Raw genomic sequence first — 21,107 nt, forward strand, 5'->3', positions numbered from 1 at the left:
TTCTTTGTGTGAGGAGGTGAACACCGCCGAGCCATCGCGCGTCTCCAGACGCGCGCTCAGCCTCCTCTTCCCTGCGGGCGGGGCGTGATTTTGAGGGCTTGCACAATAAAAGGGGTGGGGGGGGGTATTTGTGCGCTTCTTTGCTTGCTTTTTGCATATCACAGTATGAACATTTTATTTAGAATTATTTATATTTCCGGAAGCTCTTCTTTCTGCCCGCACGTGTGTTGACGCACGTGCGAAATGACTAAAACGAGGCCTTATTGGGCCTTTTACACCACATCCAACCCGCTATTTAAAACCGCTTCTTTTAATTCCTCCTCCGTCAGCATTTGTCGCTTCGTGGGATTCAAACCATTCCTGGTTAAATTGTGTCCGGGGGATGGAGCGGCGCAGGGTGCGCTTGTTTTGCTTCAGTGTCCCCTTTTGCCTGGATATTCCCGTGTGGATGGGCGCATTAATTGCCGCTTTAATGGGAGTATGACTAAAAATGTAAAAGACGGATTAGGCGCGGGGAACGCGCGCCCTGCGTCCGCTCGGCTTCTTCTCACTTGGGATGCGAACGGGGGGGGGAATCAAGCTGTATCCAACAAAATGGATCTATAAAGAACATTTGCATCCGAGCCAGCTGTTCACTTCATCTGCACGTAAATCCGCCAGCCGAGCGCGCTGTGTCAGGCCCTGGAGGGGCCTCATTTAAATACGTTTGTTTTTTCCTTTCGATGCTCCAAATATTACGTTTTAAATGTGCTAAATTATGTTATAATCATTGCCTATAATGGTCAGACCATGGCCTTGTTAAAGTACTAATTAGTCTCTAATTTCCTAGTAGTACAATAGGCTGGAATCCGTATCTGTGACTTTAAATACTGTATTTCTTTAAATAAACTCCCGTAAGTGTCATACATGCCGGGTTGCGGTTGTTTATTTAGCGCGCGCACAGTTTAGATAATAAGCAGCCAAGTTGTTTGTTGTAAATTGCAGGTTGCGGTTCGTCGAACGAACCATTGCGCAGTGTGTGCGGGTGTAGCGCGCGTTTTGCACGCCTGCATCTCAAATGGCGCAACGTTACCGTGAACGCACCGCGGCTGACCGGCTCAGCGGGTTTTGTTGTGTGTTTAATCGCACACGCGTGTAACTGCCACCCCGCGCCTTTGTTTGACTGTTGTTGGAAGTTCTGAGGGCTCCAAGTTTGCCCTCTGCGCCGATTGCACAGACACACACACACACACACACACACACCCCTTTTAAAAACGAGGCGCGCGCACAGACGCACGCACGCACGCGGGGTCCCTCTCTGAGCTCAAAAGAAGGAAGGGAAAAAAAAAATGCGCCACTGCTGGAGCGTCTTTCGAGGGGGGGAAAGTTGAGGGAGACAGAAGAGGACGAACCAAGGAGACACTCGGATGAACGCGCCTCCTCCGCCGCCGCGAACAGATGGTTATTTATGCGCATAACGTGAAACTATCCTAAAAGGTCGCGCTGCGCCTCTCTTCTTTTCTCGGTTTGTCGAGATACCGTAGCAGGGAAGGAGGGGGGCGAGGGAGCCACATCCACGGGAGGCTCTCGTTGCGGGACAGAAACTTACTTGGGACCTCTGTGGTCGTCACTGTTAAGACACAACCGCTGGTGCCCGAGCGCGTCCGGACGGTGGAATTTATCCCTCCGCCACGAGTGAGACGGCAACGGCAGGGAGAGCCAAAGCCCAACCGGTGTCCGCAGCTGGTAAGTGCATCCGGGGGGGGGGGGGGGACAAGGTGCTCACAAACATTCATGGAAACTGAGATGTGTTTAGTTTTGTCCTGTTTTTCGGGGAGGAGGGGGGGGGGGGGGGGGGTATGAGTCGGCTTCAAACTGGTGGAAGAAGTGATGCGTGAGGGGCAGGGTTCGGCTCCCGGCTCGGCGGACGCTAATGATGCATCGTTAGAGGTGATGGAGTGCGTGGAAATGAAAAAGAAGTCGGGTAAACCACACCGGAGCACCGGGCTGCAGCTTCGGCTGGTGGGATTAAAGTGTTAAACATCGATTAAAGTGTCAGAGAAATTCAACGTTTCGGGAATCGCGTCCTGTCGCGCGTTGGTTTCTAAAATGGCCATTTCAATAAAAAAAAAATAAAACAACGCTTTTAAACTGCTGCGCAGCTCAAATTTAAATGATCCTATTGGTGAAAAAAAAGTTAAGAAGTTTTCCTCCTTTCCTGCAATATTTGGAAGAAAAACGTAGTGTGCGTGTGGAGAGGGGGGGGGGGGGGGGGCGGTGGATGCGGCGTTCACGGTCTCACGCCTTCAGTTGATACAGGACCATGTGGTGGAGGTTAGTCGCTCCATCTCACGGTAAGGCCGCAGTCTCGTGCTCCGCTGCGTTGATTTCCACGTGAAGCCGCCGCGAGGCGACGCCAGCTTTCTGTCCGCCCGCGCACGTGCGACCCTCGCGCACACCCACCGCTGCTGGCGCGCGTCCGTGAGTTGCGAACGGTCGTCTGAACGGGATTAATGGAAGCAATCCGGATATTAACGCAGCGGCATCTTTTACTGCACACAGTGCTATTTATTTTCTTATATTTACAATATTTAATTACGACGAAACCACAAGATCATTGGAAACGTTTTAATATTAATATGATTACTGAATGGGCTAAATAGAATAAATAAATAGAATAAATAAATATCACACTAACATTTTTTACCCATATTATTTGACGAGATTTGTGCAATAATATCCATTCCTTTGGCAAAAATGTAAACATGTATCACACATCTTGTAATATTTTCTAAATGTGCATTTCCTGTACCTGTACCTCCTGTAAAAGAAGGTATCCAGCCACAACGGTAAAAAAAATTAAACATATAATTTGTGAAATAAAAGGTATCCACATATTTTTTAACAGTAAAATAAGATACAATAAAATGAATAAATATCACAAATATTTTTTACAGGCAACGGTGCTGCCAGGCACTGAAATAACGGAAGGAGCCATGGTTACATCCCACTGATTAGATAACAGAGTCGCATGTAAATGACCTCAGACCTCACAGCCTTGACCCCCACTATTTCATTTTGCAGCGGGGACACGGAGGAGCGGGGAGAAGAAAGGCTGTGCAGGTACACGCCGTACAATTTAACCTCCAATGCGGCAGCTTCTGAATTTGGAGGCAAAAAACAACAACCTCACAGATGATGTAGAGCAGGTGAACAGAAGAACTGGGGAAATGGTTGACAGCATGACTGCATGCAAATTCCCCCCGACTTGAATTATCATAAGCAAACAGCGCGAGCCTGGACTAATAAAACCCCATCTGTGTAACTTCATATCGAGGTAGTATGAGGGCTGCGATAATGAATTTTGTAATATCCCACCGACAGACATCTCAATCAGACTCTAATCCCGTGATTTTACTACGGAATCATTCCACTTCCAACTGCAGCCTCCACCGGAAAAAAAAAGAAAAGGAAAAACACAAGATCCGGCTCATTGAGAACAGGGAAGGTTTTATATATTCAAACTGCACAAAGTATTACTTTGGAAAAATATAAAACAAAACATGACATGCTATGAAATCGAGCATCAGACTATTTATCTTGCTGGATAATTTGTCTTGAAAGAAAACCCGTCAGAAATGATCTTGTTGCCATTTTTTTAATGCGGGCATGTTTGCCACGTGATGCTCCCCATTTCTCAACACGGGGAAAATCATATTTGAATTAAATCACAATTTTAGAAAGAAACAACCCCAACGACACAATCATCCTAGAATGAAAAATAAACGTGTTAAAATGCGGCAAAGGCTCAGATCCTAATGTTCTATTTCATTTTCAACCATTTGCTCGAACAAGTCAAATATCGGTATTTTATTTTATTTTTTTGCATTTGAAATATTTTCCTCAAGACCACCAGCTTTTTGCTCTTGTACAGGACGTGTCCTTCTCGCACGCACTTTTTACATTTGAGTTCAGAAGGAGACTCGGATGCCAGTGGAGCACACGGCAGGTTATTTGAGCAATTAAATACTAATCGTGACCCTTTTTTCTCTGTTTCTACAGAAGCGTTTTTCTTTAAACGGCCATAATGGATTCCCACTGCCGCAAACTGGCCACCACCTGCGCGCAAATAGGTGAGTGCATCATCCATCACCGCTGCCGCACACGCATCACCCAAATGATGACATCATGAAGGATTATTTTAGATCGACTATTAATATGAGAATTGTAAATAAGTTTCTATTGTCTTCCATTCGACGTTCATACAACTGTGGGTCAGGCTGACGGCTTGTGTGTGCTGCTCTCTCAAACAGAATAGATGTGTATTGTACAGCTCGATATCTTGTTTTAATTTACTTCATGTTAAATTGAAAACGGTGGACCGAGACGGATGTCTTCATCTTAAATCACGATTTAATTAGAACAAACAAGTGAACAGCACTGACGTCGTCGTGAGCCAATTGTTACGGACTTCCACTTTGATGAGATGTCGCAGAAACAAGTTCGGTAATTAAAAAGGCAAATTTACGTTGATTTCTCGGAAACAATTTTTTATTGTGTTCCTCAGATTTTCAACAGATAAAACTGTCGACTTTAGACGGACTTTTTGTAATAGATGTCACGGGTTTGTTCCAACACATCAGTGTGAGCTACTCGGCCTTTTTGTGGGTCGGCGTGGAGGAGCCGTTTGCGTGTTTGCTGTCTTAGAGCGACACCTGCTGGTCCAGCGTGGATCTGCACTTCTCACGTCACAGGATTCATCATTTGCTGTAATTAGAAGATGGGTTTTTATCATGTTCTTTACTTTATAAAATAGCTGCCATTCGGCCAAAAAAGATCATTGTCGTGCAACTTAAAAATCCTATTTTATTAACCGTGATTCCATTCGCATTGAGGACAAACATATTTTCCTAAATAACACATAGGAATAAAACACGCCTCGAGACGACGGAAAGGCTCAAATCCCTTGTTGGTGAAAGTCGGGGATTTATTAATGATTGTCCAACGATGCGGTGAAAAGACACCAGGTCTGGTTAGGCTCCTAAACGAATAACCAATAACTCTCATTCCGTCTCATTTAGCCGACACTGATGGGGCAATATGTGGCGGGGAAGGGGGGGGGGGGGTTGCACCGTGTGGACGGCCATCGATTAAGAATAATAGGATAACTAAAATAACAAAAAATAAATAAATCACACGGGAGGGGGGGGGGGTCCGAATTTGCAAATATAGACGCGCCAGCGCCTGTTTTGCTGTAATATATTCAGTGCTTGTTGGATTGACTCCGGGGAAAACGAAATGTATAATGAAAGCCCATCCGTGAGGAGGAATATACTAATGGAGTAATCTGATTTCTCCTTAATCCTATGTAAAAAAAAAAGCCTTGTCGTCTCCCCCTGTATTGACTGAATTGCTAATTAATGGCCCTCAATGGCGGAGGCCCATTGCACGCAGTAATCCGCAGAAGAGAGATAAAGCATTCAGAAGGTAGAAATGAAGAGGAAACCGATAATCCACTTCAAATTTGGTATTACAACACGGCGGGAAGAAAAAAAAAGGAGCAAAAGACTGTTCGCTGTTAAACAACACGTGGGGCTTATTGGTTTCTTTCTGTTTTTTTTTTTATCAAATACAAGCCGTAAAACATTTTCTTTTTTTGAATCAAGGGTACCTAATACGCAATATTATTATTTGTTATTATATGAAGACTTAATATTTAAAGCTGCTTGTGGTTTTACCGTGTATCCAATACAATACCGTAATAATCCTAAAACACGCGAGTGATTGTGCATCATGTTGATTGGGACGATCCAAACAAGGTTCTGTTGCTCTGTATGAGGAGCGATTGGCTCCCCGCGTCTTAATAAAGTCTCTCGCGTCCATCGGAGTGCGCGCGTGTCTGCTGGTATTTATATATCGGGGCCTTTCACGGGATTAGACCCGCAACTTCTTAACAGCGCCAAGTCCAAATGTGCTGCGCTGGATGCGCGCCCGCCGCGTGGAGACGGGAAGTGGCCGCTTGGGTCATGGAATTAAAAAAAAAAAAAAAAGGAGGCCGGAACATAATCGATATTCCGTGTCATTTTCCGTAATTGGCGTGTGCGTGCCCCCCCCCCCCGCTCTGCATGATGAGTCCATCACTTCAATCACCTGTTACCCAGCTGCCCCCCCCCACACGCACACCCCTCACCTCCTCCTTGAAAATTAAAGTCGCATTTGTTTGATTAGACATGTTTACTCTGCACGAACGCGTAAAAATCTTTGGGGAGTTATAGGTTTAAAAAAAAAAAATGCCGTCATATCGGCTCAAACTCATTAAAAGGCCTCCTTCAGAAATTCTTAGGCAAATGAGAGTCTTATCAGATTAAAACAAACTCTACAGGAGTGCTGGCTGGGAACGACTGAGGGGTCCGCACGCAAAGTGAGGGGAGAGACCCAGTTAAGCACCCAGATGAAGTAATCCGCCGTCAACAAACCGGAGTGTGCGCGGTGAACGGCGGGGTTGATTTAATGGATATTTGAACCGTAGCTCGGGGGAGGTCAAGAGGATCGTCTCATTTGACAACTCGCCTGACTGGCTGCACGCGGGGATGTTCGTGAACACTGAGCCAATTTAAGTCGGTTTGGTCACGTTGGTTTTTCATGTCCAAGCGTGGAGATGGATGCGAGGATTATACCGATAATGCTTCAAGTCAACGCATTAGTGCTTATTTGTCTTTAGGTCATTTTAACCACTTTGCCACTTCGCCTTTCCTCGTTGCCTTTTTCTGCACATTTAAAGCCCCATGAATTTATGTTTTCCCCTTTAATCGGGTGTCCTTTCAAAGCACCGCTGCTGCTGTGTTTGATATTCAGTCTACATCTCTCTCTCTCTCTTTTTTGTCATACGCGCTTTCAATACAATCCGCTCGGTGGCTCGCTTCATCCGCACCAAGTCCCTGAGTAAACTGCGGCGTCTGCGCCTGCGAGCCGCGCAGCTTGGGTACCAATAGCGCTGCGTCGTTTTGCTGGGCCACTGGACCCGTCTCATAAGATGAGGGCAAGCTCTCTTATTTTCATTTTTATTTGGTCTTGGGCTGCTGCGCGACGGCGACGGAGCGCCGCGGGTACACCGCGCGTCCCTCCTCTCTTTACATGCTTTTATTTGGAGGAGGGAAATACGCGCGCCCGCCCGCCCCGGCACAAACACGTTGGCACACACATCTCGTTTCCGCGAGCGCGGGTTGGTCTGACGCGCCGGCGTCGTGGAGGACAGCCCGCAAAGGGGTGTGGGCGGGCGCAACTTGGTGACGTGGAGGTTCTGGGGCGAAGCGCTGTTGGACGACGCGCAGGCAACAGCTGAAATGAAACGAACAGAGAGCCGCGTAGTGCGTGCACGCCTCTGGATCTAATATCGCCTACCTGTCCTTGTCACTCTGGTAGTCAGCCGAGGTAGCCGCCGTTTACCGCCGAGGCTAGTATGGCAGCGTTCAATGGCCCCATTCTAAAGACACTTTAAACAGAACGAAGGCTGCGTCGCAGGAGGAAGCGCTCCGCTGTGCGTTTTGTCGGAGAGCTGAACGCGTTCCGCAGACGGACCTCCCGCTCGTCGCTGCTCCGCCGGAGGGACTTACCCCGCTTTTGACAGCCGCTTTTGCGATCTTCTACCGATGAACTCTATGAGGGATCCATTAAACATAGACCATCACCACGTAACCGGGAATAAACTCGCATCCGCGCACCCCACGGCTCTGGCGATGGCCTCCACTCTGCAGCCGCTGCAGCGGTCCGTGGACTCTAAGCACCGGTTAGAGGTGCACACGGTGTCGGACACGTCCAGTCCGGAGTCTGTCGGTAAGAACCGCGCGGCGTGCAGATGTTCTCGGCCTGGCGCCGCGGATGTCATCCCGACTCCCAACAAACGTCGGCTCTCATTAACACACGCAATGGGACTTTTCACGATAGGCGATTAGAGCTGTCATTTTTATTTACCTGTAATTCGTTTTGACAGTTGTGTGCGTGTGTGCGTGTGTGTGCGCGCGTGGTGCTGTGGAAAGTTTCAAAGAAGTGTAAATGAGAGACACCTTGTCCTGTGTGGCGGGAATTAGCGAGGCGTTTACTACACTGATACTCAGGCATTATACAATTGAAAAGGCAAATTTACTCCAATCGAATTAAATGAATAGAACTAGTAAAATATATTTTTTTTTAAGTAGCAGTTGGGGTTATTTGACGAAGACCGCGATCAGCTCATCCACATCCCGACGGTGTCGTGGATGCCGGATTTCCTTTTGCATTCTCTCCACAGCGCGTACGGGCCTTAATTCCGCGGGGCTCTTAACCCAATCATTTTCTCCCACCTTGACAGAAAAAGAAAAGAACCTGAATAAGAACGACGACTCCTCGGATGACCCTTCAAAAAAGAAGCGGCAGCGGCGGCAGAGGACTCACTTTACCAGCCAGCAGCTGCAGGAGCTGGAGGCCACCTTCCAGCGGAATCGCTACCCGGACATGAGCACGAGGGAGGAGATAGCCGTGTGGACCAACCTCACGGAGGCCCGGGTCAGGGTGAGTCCTCCCCGGGGTGCGAAACAAAACAGTTCGCTGTTTATAAATGTGGGTAATTTGGGCCAATCGGCCGGTTGACCTCTCAGCGCCGTATATTTTCTTATCATTACGCACGGACACCAGACTTTACGCACGTCGGGAATTTTCATGAAAATAAAGTAGGACACGGTTGTTTTTTTTAGGTGGGGAAAAAAAAAAATCGTCTTTGTACCCGCCATTGGCTCAAGCTCAATATAATTATAATGTTTGTCTATTCGGCTCAATATACTTATAGATAAATATACCAACCCTCGTCACACAAAAGTCAACAAAAATAATTACCGTGTGTGCTTCTCGGCTCACACTTGGCTTTTTCAATTTATCAAACAGACCAACTATTAGTGTTTTGTCCATAGCGTGTACGTATACCGCCTGCCGTTGTTAGCAGTCGAGGCTGTTGACATGTGCCCGTGGTGGCAGATACCAGCCGCGCTCTCCCGTTCGTGTGAAAGAGGTGCAAAGCTTTTATTTTGCCATCGCCGCCGCGGTGCCGCGTGATTAAGGTCAGCGTGTTAGTGGAAGCCTGCGGAGGAATACACATCCTGCCCACATTAAGACGTGTGAGGGAGCCCGGTGTGTATTCTGCTCAGATAACAACGCATGCAAAGGGGGATTTGTCTGCGCGGGGGGGGGGGGGGGGGGGGGGGATGAAGATTCCTGAATAATGTTTTACACAAATATCTAAACGCGGCATTGGCATTTGAGTAATAAGTGCAACTCTGGCCCGATTACCTATAAATTGATAGTGTTTAAAAATAAATCCTTTCATTGCTAACCTGCTGGTATTTCCTCTGCCCTGCAGGTTTGGTTCAAGAACCGACGAGCCAAGTGGAGGAAACGCGAGAGGAACCAACAAGCCGAGTTGTGCAAGAACGGCTTCGGCCCGCAGTTTAACGGACTCATGCAGCCCTACGAAGACATGTACCCGAGCTACACGTACAACAACTGGGCCGCCAAGGGCCTGACGTCGGCCTCTCTGTCCACCAAAAGCTTCCCTTTCTTCAACTCCATGAACGTCAACCCGCTGTCCTCGCAGACCATGTTCTCGCCGTCCAACTCCATATCCTCCATGACGTCCAGCATGGTGCCGTCGGCGGTCACTGGCGTGCCGGGCTCCAGCCTCAACAGCCTCAATAACTTGAACAACCTCAGTAACCCGTCTCTCAACTCGGGGGTGCCCACCTCGGCGTGTCCCTACGCGCCCCCGACCCCGCCCTACGTGTACAGGGACACTTGCAACTCCAGCCTGGCCAGCCTGAGACTGAAAGCCAAGCAGCACTCGAGTTTTGGATACGCCAGTGTGCAGAATCCGGCCACTAACCTGAGCGCTTGCCAGTACGCCGTGGACAGACCCGTCTAATGCCTACCTGCACTGCAAACTAAACACCCCCCTTAGCGAGTCATTATAGGCTACTAGTGACACTTAACGTGTTATTTTTCTCTAAAAGGCGCGAGGGAACCTGGAAGATAATTGTACTTTTGTCATGTGATTTATGGAATTTCTCGATCGTGGCATTTTCTCGGTACTAGTCGGGGAGAGACTTGCCTTTTTCTGCCTATTTCCTTCGAGGTGTCGCCACTTGAAAATAGCCACACTCCTCATTACTAACCCAGTGAGGATATTCCATCCGGTTATTTTGGGGGCAATTATACATTGAGGGTGATTACAAGACCAAATGACTTGTTACGGTGGTCATTTTTTGCAGTGTGCGGGCAATCAAACAGCCGCCACAGGAACAAGAGACTACTACAAACTACGTTTTTTCATTTTTTTCTTTTCTCCAAAAAAAGGGCACTAGACGACTGAACCACTGAAACGAGCTCAACTCCGGGTCGGAGTCAGACTGAAACAGGAGAATTTAGGTGTATTCCCTCTTTTGATGAACCCAGGCCTGCTTCACACTGCGCCACAGTAAGAAACACACACAAAAAAAAAAACTTAGGAAAAAAAAAGAAAAAGGCTGATTTTATTTTTCATTTTTTTCTGTTGGATTTTGGACGTTATTGTTGACTATTAAGGTTGTATATATTTGAACTATCATCTCCTGTTTGTCGAGGCGAATGCGCTATAACCCTCCAGTCCTCTCCAGGTTCAACTTATCAACGCATGTGGAAAAGAAAAGAAAAACCTTAAGAAAGGAATCACGTTTCGCTTGCAAACAAAAAGGGAATGTACATACTAAAACGCACAAGTCGTGTGTTTCTAACATATTATAAATTTATTATTAATGTCTGTGTGAATATCAATTTAGAATAGCAATTCTGGATTAAAAAAAAAAAAAAAAAAGCAGCATCAAAAAATGTTCTCGCGACGAACGATTTGTTTCTTTGCTCTGTGTATACTATTTGGTACGGAATTATGTTTTTTTTTTTTTCAACATCCAAAAAAACTAATGTGTTTTATTTAATGGAAGTAAATATATTGTTCAAAAACATCCTGATTGTATTGCATCTTTGTGTTGTTAGTCGGTTAGTGGGGTGTAAAGCAACGACGTGCATGTCTATAGCCTTTCGATTAAGCGCGGCTAATCTATAGAGGAAAACAATGGGCGGCTCCAATACACATACAGCGAGATGCTCCGTCAGATTAACTGCTGAATACATGTCTGCCTCCTCCGGCGGGTCGCTGCTGCTTGAAATAACACGGGAATCAACAAACACCACACATTGGACCACATTGCGGCGACACCAGTCCATTAGGGCTCGTTTTCTTGATGTCAGGATACTTTGTGGGTCCCTGAAGGGGGATTATTGCAATCTGCGTGAAAACAAACACATTTTTATTTAAATATTGCTTTCATTTAAATGATTTTACTGAAGAGTATTTGTTTATTTACATGACGCGTTAAAGGTAACTATACAATCAGATAACTTTTGTTTATACTTTTTCTTTTTTAGTATTGCTGTCTTTTTTTTTGTTTGTTCCGCAAACCTAAATTCCCACGCCCGACTCTATACCCGCGCGCATCTGTTTGCTTCTGCAGCGTGGCTTTGTGCTGTGGCATTGGCACGTTTCTGTATTATATTGTGCGCAAATGTGCCAAAGCAAAACAAAGCTACAGTGGAAGGAGGCTGTGCCTCACGGGCTTGAGCAAACAATCGCACAGACACACAGAAAGCCGAAGGGAGAGATACAGAGGTATGTGGGCCGGGGGAGGGGGGGGGGGGGACGGGGGGGCGGCGGGGGACGGGGGTGCACGACGATTGCAGCGTCGCGAACGACGGACACCGGGAAGGAAACACCGCAAAACAAATATAGACAAATGCAATTAGTGGGACTTTGCGGGCTGAGCTGCTGGTTGTTTTTCAGCCACAAGTGAGTTGTTTGTGTTTATCGTTTATCAAATGACCTTCCACGATCAAAAAAAAATCAACTTTACTGAAGAAAGAAAAAAGCGCAAATTGTTCCTCCTGTTCAAGTAGCCGATTTAGGATCCGACGTCATGCTCCAAGAGGCCGCGGGTCATCTCCCGAGGGGGGTTATTATGATGAGAAATAAATCCGTTAGGCTGAAAAGCTGTGCAAAATAACAAACCCACGAGAAGCATCCTGCAGCCTGAACTCCTGAACTCGACCTCCGAAATTAGATTTTCTTCTTCTTAACAAAAAAAAGAAAAAAAAGAAGCAGGCGGTCTCTTTTGTTGTCACCTTTTGATGGAGTCGGTAACGCGCACAGACAGCGGCACAAGCTGCGGCTGCTGCTGCGGAGGCGAATACGCAAGTCTGCCGTCTCAATACACATCCCGGCAGTCTGCTTGGACAGCGGACGGATGACCTGCAGGCTTCGCGGGGAAATGTTCATTTGGCCGAAACGGCGCAGGAGTGCAGACCCTTAGCGCCTCTCCCCGCGTCTCCGCGGCCCGCGCGAGGTAAGCGACTCATTGAGGCTTCGGGTTTACGCACGCAAATTGGTCCTGTTTATATTCCGCTCACGTTTTTAGCTGAAGTTAATATTCTAAATCCGGACGCAGCAGTCTTTCGTGTGTCAAACAGGACTCAGGAAAATTTTCCTCCGGAATTAGCAAAAACAATAATACCGTTGTAATATACAAAATGCACTTTATATGCAGTCTATGTCCCAAAAAATACAATTAGCATTCTCTTGTTTAAGCCTTCCTCCGTTTCCGGACACACAAAGCACGCTAGTACATCTTAATGTGAGATTTGTTCCACCAGCGGCTTTAGGAACAATAATCCCAAATGAAGAAACGCACATCTCACCTCCACTCCGCCGGGAATTCCAAATATACAAACGGGTGTCGTTACCCCTCCAATCTAAATCATTAACAATGTCTCAATAATCAGTTTTAGAGACGAGGCTGGGTGATGACTCGAGGAAGCACGTTTTCACGCTAACGAGGCCCGACATTCAATTTTGTATTTGAAACCCACGTTTCTGCATAAATTAACCCAGATGTTTGTGGCATACAAGGAAACACAGAATATGATCAGCAACGGATGATGGGTTGTTTTAAAACTAACGCAGGACACTTATTATTTGCATGTCATTATGGATCACTATGCCTCAAATACTTATTCACATTTGAATATACATGTGTGATATTGGCTACATCTATAGACACGAGACTACTTTTGATCTTGTCGGTGTCTTTATATATGCTATAATATTGCATAATATATGCAAATCGTGCAGTGAGTTTAATCACAGCTCATGCATTTCCTCTAAATTAGTTTTATGTCACATTTATATCTGGTGAGATATGAGGGAGTTTGGGCTTAACGAATGAAAGCTAGAGGGCTCCGATCAATAGTTTATTTTTGTGGCAGCCAGTGATGCAACAGGCCCAAATCACAGCCGCTTCCAAAACTCAACCGTCACGGCTTGCACTTATTTTCAGGTCTTTGAAGTGAAATTTGTATTCAGAAGTATAAGTCAAATACACAGATCCTGTAGTGGAAATAGCTGCACGCAAACACGTAGATGTGCAGAATTCTGTGTTTTATTTAGAGCAGGCCTGCAGAAAGGACTGAACTCTTTCTACAAATATTCCAAATAAATAATAGGCATTAGTCAGAGAGAACATCTGAAAAACAACAGCCCACAATGTCTCAGCACTTTGCCCACGAGTGCAGCGGTCAGGCAGCAGGGAGGGCGGCTGCTGTGTGTGTGGGGGAGGTGTGTGGGGGGGGGGGGGGTTGCGGGTATGGGGGTTTGGCTCTGGACCAATGGAGGCCCAGCGGCTTCAGCTAGAGGTCACATCGTGTGACCTCACACATTCTCACCCTCACCTCAAGGCCCGAGGAGAAGTTCTCCATAACAAGAAGACACCGGCGTCCGTCTCAGCCGAACTCTGAACGCACAATTGTGTTATTTGTTCAATTTGATTTGGATTCACTGCCACAGTTTGCACAATGCAAAAGGAGAAAAGAGACGTTTGCCTCTGGATTACTGTAGTATTGACTTGGTGTCTGCATGCTTGATAATTGCCGAACCAAGAAATTCAAACTAGATCGCTGTTGGTGCCCGTTGCATGTATGTTGGCTCTATATCGTGTAACTCGTGTGTGTGTGTTTCTTCATGCATGTGTGTGTGTGTGTGTGTGTGTCAGCCCCTCTCACAGTGGAGGCCCGGTGCTGTTTGAGGGCAGGCGGTTGGCCAGAGCGTGTGAAAGCAGATAACCAGGGAACGGATTTCATGACGCACGCACTTCCTGCTCTCTGAAGTTCTATTAAAAAGGGGGGGACGAAAAACAAAAACACACTTCTGAGATGTTTTTCTCTCCAAATCAATTTCTGCACGTTAAGCGTGCCGAGAGGATGAGCAGCACGGCTCTCACGAGCCATGAAATTGTTGAGTAAAGAAATAAATAATCCCTGCGAATACAGTCCACCTGTCGGCTCGTTGTGTATTGCGTTAGTGAACCTTCTGCTCGAGGTCGCGATCTGAGGACCGAAGTGCGGTCTGAGGTGTTTATGAGCCATTCCGCTCTCTCGGCTCCCCAATCGGAACGTAATAAAACATTAAACAAGAGCAGCGAAAGGCACTCAGTGCGCTATCAGTCAAAACGAAAAGAAAAAGCTGCTGCTGGAGCTCCCTGATGAGTCTGTGTTTGTGCGAGACGGCCTGAGAGCTCGCCTGCTCAAACTGGATAAAAATGTCATTCAAGTGGCATTATTGAGCATTGGGCCTAAATACAGTCGTCCTTCCAAGCAGCAAGAAACACCTCTAATGCACGTCGGCCACATGAAACGCGGGGCTGTTAGACGCTGACATTCGACCGTAAAAAATGATGCACACCAGCTTCCCCGAGTCTTCCTCGTGCCTCTTCATGTTGACCTGACAAGTCTAAGGCTGCTAACATTTTAGCCATATCTCAGGCGTCGTGTTCAGACACCTTCGGTTTACACAGTCTGCCCCAGATGGCATCCGTCAGCACTGTTGTCTTTAGGCCTGTCATCTACTGTAACGTCTTAATTGACGTTTACCTCAGTTCACCGCCGTCAGCCGCCCCCCCCCTCCTCCTCCCCCAGCCAGGAACGACAGTTTCCCAGGTTCCGACTCCGGATAGAAAACGACACCTTCTGTTAGTTTTTAATGTTGTGCAGTTCGCCCATTCACATGTGGGGAAGCTTTCCAGCGCTGGGTAACTTTTGTCTGCCCATGTTGGCCTGATTGGAACCCCGGTGGTCAATCATTCATCTTAAAAATCAAAGCCGATGTGAAAGAAAACTGTGGAACCAGGACTTTTTTTTCCTTCATGCCAACAACCCTAAACTGCTCGGATAAGTAAGACGAGGTGTCACGACGCGTGAGTGACTGAACACGCTGCAGACAGAAATAGAACCAGAGGTTTCAAACCTCACGGATGAGTCAAATAATGACTCTCAAGCCGCTGTGCTTGTGTTGAATTAATGTTGGCGTGAGCTGAGTGAAAACTAGCAGCAGTCCGATCGAGCCGCGCCCCGTTAATAAACACATGTCAGCCATTGTTTTCATTGCAAGCCATTTGTCACACACTTAAATGGTGTAATTAACCTCCTTGTTATATTGCACATGGAATGAGATCAACACGTTCTTGTCCATTACTTCCAGGGCCCGTTGCCCATCGTCTCCGACCCGCCAGCAGCAGCTTCTGGTTTCCAGCCCTGGAGCGCCAAGCGGCGTACCCGATGGGGCCGCAGCACTTGTGAAACGCCGCGTCCGGGGCCCCCCCAAAGGGCCGGACGATTCATAAAATGTTTACTCCTCGCGAAATATCCATTTGGATGGCCCTCTTTTATAAAGCCAGATGTTGAGACATCCACTTTCCATGATGGTGTAAATACGGAGGCGTTTGTTCCTACTTTAAATTCTGGCATTCATTTGTTCCATTTCTCCACAAACCCGATGATCAACAGTTTAATGTTCTTCCATCAATGAGCAGCTATTATATTATATGTGGATGAAAGTATACAAAATGCCTGTTCTCTCAATGTTTAAGGTAACAACATAAATATTGATTTAATTCCTCATTTCTCTCAGCTTTATTGTTGATTTATTCCCTTCTGGACATAATTTAGTTTTAGCTTTTTAGTGGTTTTCCATCTTTGTTCAGTTTGTTATTGTTTTGTTGCAATCCATGTGTATTATCATGCAACTCATGACGTTCAAAATGAAATATTTTCACATTTTTACCATCATGTTTGTTCATTCCTCTTTGTATTTTTTGATGTGCATCATCAGAAGACAATTCACTGAATAAACTGTGCTATTTACGCACTATGACTCCCACTATTAGAAACAGTGTCAGGGGGGCAAAGAGTTACATGTGAATGCTGACACCGTGTAGTGAATATACAGCGACACCAAGTTAGCTTAGCACAAAGCGATGCTGCACCTGGAGGCTCCATCAGCCTCCAGCATTTCCGACCCGACGAGAACAGCCGGTGTGGGGAGCGATTTATTGGATTGGATCCCACCCAGCAGCGACTTATACGCTCAACCTATATGTCACAGATGGTGGGATTTCAGCGTGGTTGATATAGGAAATCCACTAAGGAGTATTGATCTTCCTAAGATCTGCTCTCTCTGCCTGATCTCCACAGGATCTGAACATCCGCAGAGGCCCGGGGTGGGGGACTGGAAGGGCGCGGGGATGGATGGGGGGGGGGGGGGGGGGGGGGGGCTGGAATCTAAGGTTAAAGGTAATTTGAAACATCGTCTTGTACATGTTTCAAATGGTCCGGAATGAGCTGCAGCGCTGGCGGTTAGCATGACTTCGCACTATAGCCACTGTGTGGGGGGGAAAAGGGAAAGAATGCCACCTACAGCAGCTCACGCTAACCACACGACATCCGAGGAGGCTCACGGGTGACTCACTGTTTGCTCGCCGACGGTTCTCTGGGGAGATCAAGTCCAAACCCACGACAGTAGTGATCACGTTGTCTCAAAGATCTCACCAAAATAGAAAACAAGAACCTGGCAGAGGATTCCTTTAAAATAGAGTTCCGCATTGTGGGATTTCTTGGTTCATTTCCCTTCTGTTATGTTAACAGGCATCCTATGAGCACTAGACACTGCATCACTTTACACCTGTTACCATGACGATGTTTTCATCATAAACTCCACATCCTGTTTACATCTGTCAAAGCAACACCCGATCAATGTGGCTGCAAAAAAGTCAATTCTCATCATGTTAATAACTAACTAGGTCCATGTGTACCAGATGAGTGCCTTTGACACACTGAGACAAGAAACAGATTCCAACATTACAGACTCCTTTCGCTGGTGTTCTGTTCTGTGTTCAATGAAACTGTGATATGTCCGAGTGCCCTCTGGAGATATGCACAGGTGTGTTTTTCATCACCGTCTTCCCTTTGATTTCCTGGACCATCAGCCAGCTCCCTCCCTCTCTCCCTCCCTCCCTCCCTCCCTCCCTGAGCTCCTTCATTACTGTGCACGGTGGGAGAGCCCTGGCGCGCCGTGTGGTAATCCCTGCTGAAAGGAGTGACCATATACCATCATTAATGAAACGGAAGAAACACATGAATATGTATAAACCTGCATATTAACGTACACGTCCCCGCTATTGGCTGACAGGTGAACGGCTGCAACATGTTGTAGAACACGGCTAAAGATTTAGATCTCTCTGCAGGAGACATGGACTGCCCTTATTTGTTGTTGATGATGTCATCTATACACTTTGTGGTGCACTGCTGCGAGGTCTATTGCTGTTTGCTTGTTTCTCTTTAACGTCTTTGCCGTGATCCGCTTCTGCAAAAAGGATTTTTCATTAAAAAGAGGATTGTAAAATTAAACGTTACTTTTCTACTTTTTCCATTTCTTGCAGCCTCCTGGAAAACTGAAGTGTACTCATGACCCTTCTTTAAGGACTGCGCACCTTCACCAGTACAGAAAACAACAGTACAACATTAAGGCTATTTTTGTTGGAGAAGTTGTTTTGTTAAACTCGCATTTTACAAGCCGTCAATTGTATCTCACAAACCTTTTTTTCCAACTATGCTGTTGTTTTTTTGTAGTTATAGGATCATAGAGGTTGATGAGTGAGAGATATTTGTAGTAGTATAGTAATACCATCAAGACAACATATTCAATTTTCTTTTTGTGCATTGTATTATTATATATTGCAACAGATTAATTGCAAGAAACTCTATATGCAAAATGTTTTGTGTCATTAGCATTTCATGTAAAGTTTGAGACACGCATGGACACTTTTCATTCTTTTATTCTTAATGATTCGTCATCGTTCAGTTCATGTGGGAGGGTGTACAGACCAGCAGAGGGCACCACAGATCATTAAATAAATTAAAAGAGCAGTTTGTCTTGTTTGTCTCGTCATTTTGTCTGAACTCGCTGCTCAGCAGGTGATGTCGTGGTTTTGGAACAAATAACAATGTTGTCGTATTCCTTTTGGGGTTTTATTCTCCATTATCAATTTACTCTTTTGTAATTAATGCTCAAAGTCATTTACAAGTTTACAAGTTTAAATATTCTTGAAATGTTCCACCGCATCTTGAGGACTTAAATCCTTGATATATTTATTAAATGATTCAAAGACGTTGTGACGGCTGTGGTTGCATAACTGTGTCTTTTTTGACATCATCCTAATTTAACGTAATTCTTACAGATCTGCGAGGCCACAAAACACACTGAACACAACAAAATGTTCCTCTGCCTCGACACCGGCACTGTATTCTCCTCGGTTTGCGAGGCATCATGGCGGGTAATGAAGCGGAAAGGTCAGGGGGGAATATGTTTTCATCGGCTGTAAACCAATAGGTCAGATTTCCACTTTCCACGCCAGCACTCTGTGACTGCAGCTGCGCCCTGCTGGTTTAAAAACAATACATTCACCTTGGCCACTCATACATCATATCACCAATTCTCCCGCTTATTGGCAATGTCACACAGGGGGGCCGGGAGATTACAGAATAGATTTACTGCCAGGTCTCAGATATGATATAAAGTGAGTGTAATGTAAGCCATACATTATGAATCCAATTTGTTTGGACTTGGTTCAGAAAATAGATCTTCTAGGTTGAAGGTCACCGGGGTAACCGCTAGATGGCAGTATGCTGGAGAGTATGGGGTGCAGTACACAGCCGCCCCAATCTGTGCCATTAGTAAATCCTTCCACAACATTTAATGTTGCAGAAATACCATAAATAACGGCAACGTCAATGTAATAAAAGAACAAAAACATAATGCAAAACTGTTGCTGAGCCTGACTGTAATATTGTAAAGTGTTCCTATTTTTGCAACATCACATCGTGGACATAAGCCTTTGGAAGGGGAAACATTTTGGTGCGATACCTTTTAGATACACGTTGATACAAACCACCTCATATGAGTAAATATGAGAATTTCCTTGTTGGGGAATCAGCTTTCTGATCTGTATCAACATCCTTTGGAATGCACGAGGCTGCAGAGCAGCTAAGAAATAGCAGGCGTGTTTCCTTTAAACGTTTTGTGCGGGAGGCCTTCCCCGCAGGGCTTAGACGAGTTTCACCACAATAACAGGTTTCCGCTTTGTCACGGATCCAACACTTGGATGTTGTTGCATTAAAAAAGAAAAAAGGGCGTGCAAAGAGAACGACGGCAACTGACAATTAGCGTTAAGTACCTGTTTACCTGTCGGCGGCCCTTTGTCAAAGTAAATCTCGAGTTACCGCAAAAAAGTGTGTTTTGTTGAGGTCTCGGTGACTTCTAACTCCCAACATCTAAAATCAGTTATCCATCGGGCCCTCGGGTTGAGTTTTGTGAAAAAGATTCGAAGCTATCTGCTCAAAGCGATAGCAAAAGGGACGCCGAGTTCCGTGCAGCATCTGCCCCTTACGCAGTGGTTACTGTTGCATGCAGCCGGCCTGCGACACTGTTTGTTTTAACACGTTGACATTTGTTATGTTCCTGAGATATCGCATTGACAAGAATGAACCGGATAGAAGGACAGAAGAACACAATATCGCCCGCTCGGAGGCATGGAAAAAGATAAGGAAGATCACAAGTCAGGAAGGACGAAAAACAAAAGTATTCAACTCATGATGAATTAAAACAGTGGAGACAAACTGCAAATCAGTTTGGAGACAATGGAATGCAGGTTTAGTTTGTCGAATAACTCGCAGGACTGATAAACTATAAAGCACGTGTTTCAGCACTTGCATACATAACCTGCACATACGCTTAAAGGTACACAACTACAACTTAATCCATCACAGCCTGAGCACCGCAGTGCGTCCAGATGGCCGACGAAATGCGTAAACAAAAGGAGCAGATGTTTTTTTTGTCTCAAGGACGCAACGTATTTAAAGCACGCGGAGCCAAAACAGTGGGAACAAGGTGTTAAGTTAGGAAGTGCTGATTCCACAAAAAGGCTCGGGTCGGGATGTGAGGAGGGAGGACACGTCAAGCTGATGATGATATGATTCTATCCGTGTGGCGGTCACCGTAACACACCCTAGGGTGTCCTTTCCTTCAAATGCCCAGAGGTCACCTGACCTCTCAGGTCACCAGAGTACTGGAAATGTACTGAACACTGTCTCTGCTCATTCTGTGGCAACATAATACTGATTCAAGGGGTCCTTGTATCTTCATACATGTGGTTACATATACACAGGATGCAGAACAACTGGTTACAGTCTATCAATATATCAATGTCTTTCAGTACCCTTAAAGTGAAAAGATACCGTGATTTTGTAATGATGAGATGGTGAACAATAGATCTTTGCAAAATGACGGCACAAGGTTGTTTGACGTAAATAAGACACATAGCAAGTTGATTCGTTTGGAGGGTTGACTTAGTTCACAGGTCTTTATAGGTTGTATAGTCACAGGGCAGCCTTTGCTTACAGGGAGGGCTAAACAGGCCGAATTATTGACTAACATCCAAGTTTTTGGAGTCAGCTAAATAATCAGCCACGAAAAAACACTTCTCTCTCTCAATTAGTCGCATAGACATCAAGGCATTGGAAAACAGGGTACTGTGGGCTACTGTTACAGTAGACAAGAACCATCTATGGACGGAGAAAGGACTAGCGTGACAGCAGGACTACACAAACAAAACAAACACAAACATCTGGGTCCA

General features: G+C 46.0%; 1 protein-coding gene across 4 annotated transcripts; it reads left to right on the plus strand.

Moving 5' to 3' along the window:
- Window positions 1-1,190: 1,190 nt before the first annotated feature.
- Window positions 1,191-10,998, plus strand: pitx2 (paired-like homeodomain 2). 4 transcript variants are annotated; one of them, XM_078102014.1, is made up of 5 exons: window positions 1,333-1,725; window positions 3,064-3,188; window positions 4,042-4,112; window positions 8,327-8,526; window positions 9,368-10,998. In XM_078102014.1, exons 3-5 carry the CDS (start codon window positions 4,067-4,069, stop codon window positions 9,923-9,925), a joined length of 804 nt encoding a protein of 267 aa, XP_077958140.1. In that variant the 5' UTR covers window positions 1,333-1,725; window positions 3,064-3,188; window positions 4,042-4,066; the 3' UTR covers window positions 9,926-10,998. The 4 variants fall into 4 exon arrangements, with proteins under 4 accessions (XP_040030976.1, XP_077958140.1, XP_077958141.1 ...); XM_040175042.2 differs by lacking the exon at window positions 3,064-3,188 and having other exon boundaries at window positions 1,191-1,725; XM_078102015.1 differs by lacking the exon at window positions 1,333-1,725 and having other exon boundaries at window positions 3,084-3,102.
- Window positions 10,999-21,107: the final 10,109 nt, after the last annotated feature.

This window comes from Gasterosteus aculeatus, chromosome 4 (genome assembly GCF_964276395.1).
Source record: "Gasterosteus aculeatus chromosome 4, fGasAcu3.hap1.1, whole genome shotgun sequence".
In the NCBI taxonomy this organism is placed as follows: Eukaryota; Metazoa; Chordata; class Actinopteri; order Perciformes; family Gasterosteidae; genus Gasterosteus; species Gasterosteus aculeatus.

Excerpts from the sequence above, each read along its gene's own strand:
- pitx2 (XM_040175041.2), top strand. The coding sequence starts at position 7,629 with ATGAACTCTATGAGGGATCCATTAAACATAGACCATCACCACGTAACC. Across the intron at positions 7,813-8,326 it reads GTCCAGTCCGGAGTCTGTCG|AAAAAGAAAAGAACCTGAAT; the intron begins GTAAGAACCGCG and ends CCACCTTGACAG. Across the intron at positions 8,527-9,367 it reads TCACGGAGGCCCGGGTCAGG|GTTTGGTTCAAGAACCGACG; the intron begins GTGAGTCCTCCC and ends TCTGCCCTGCAG.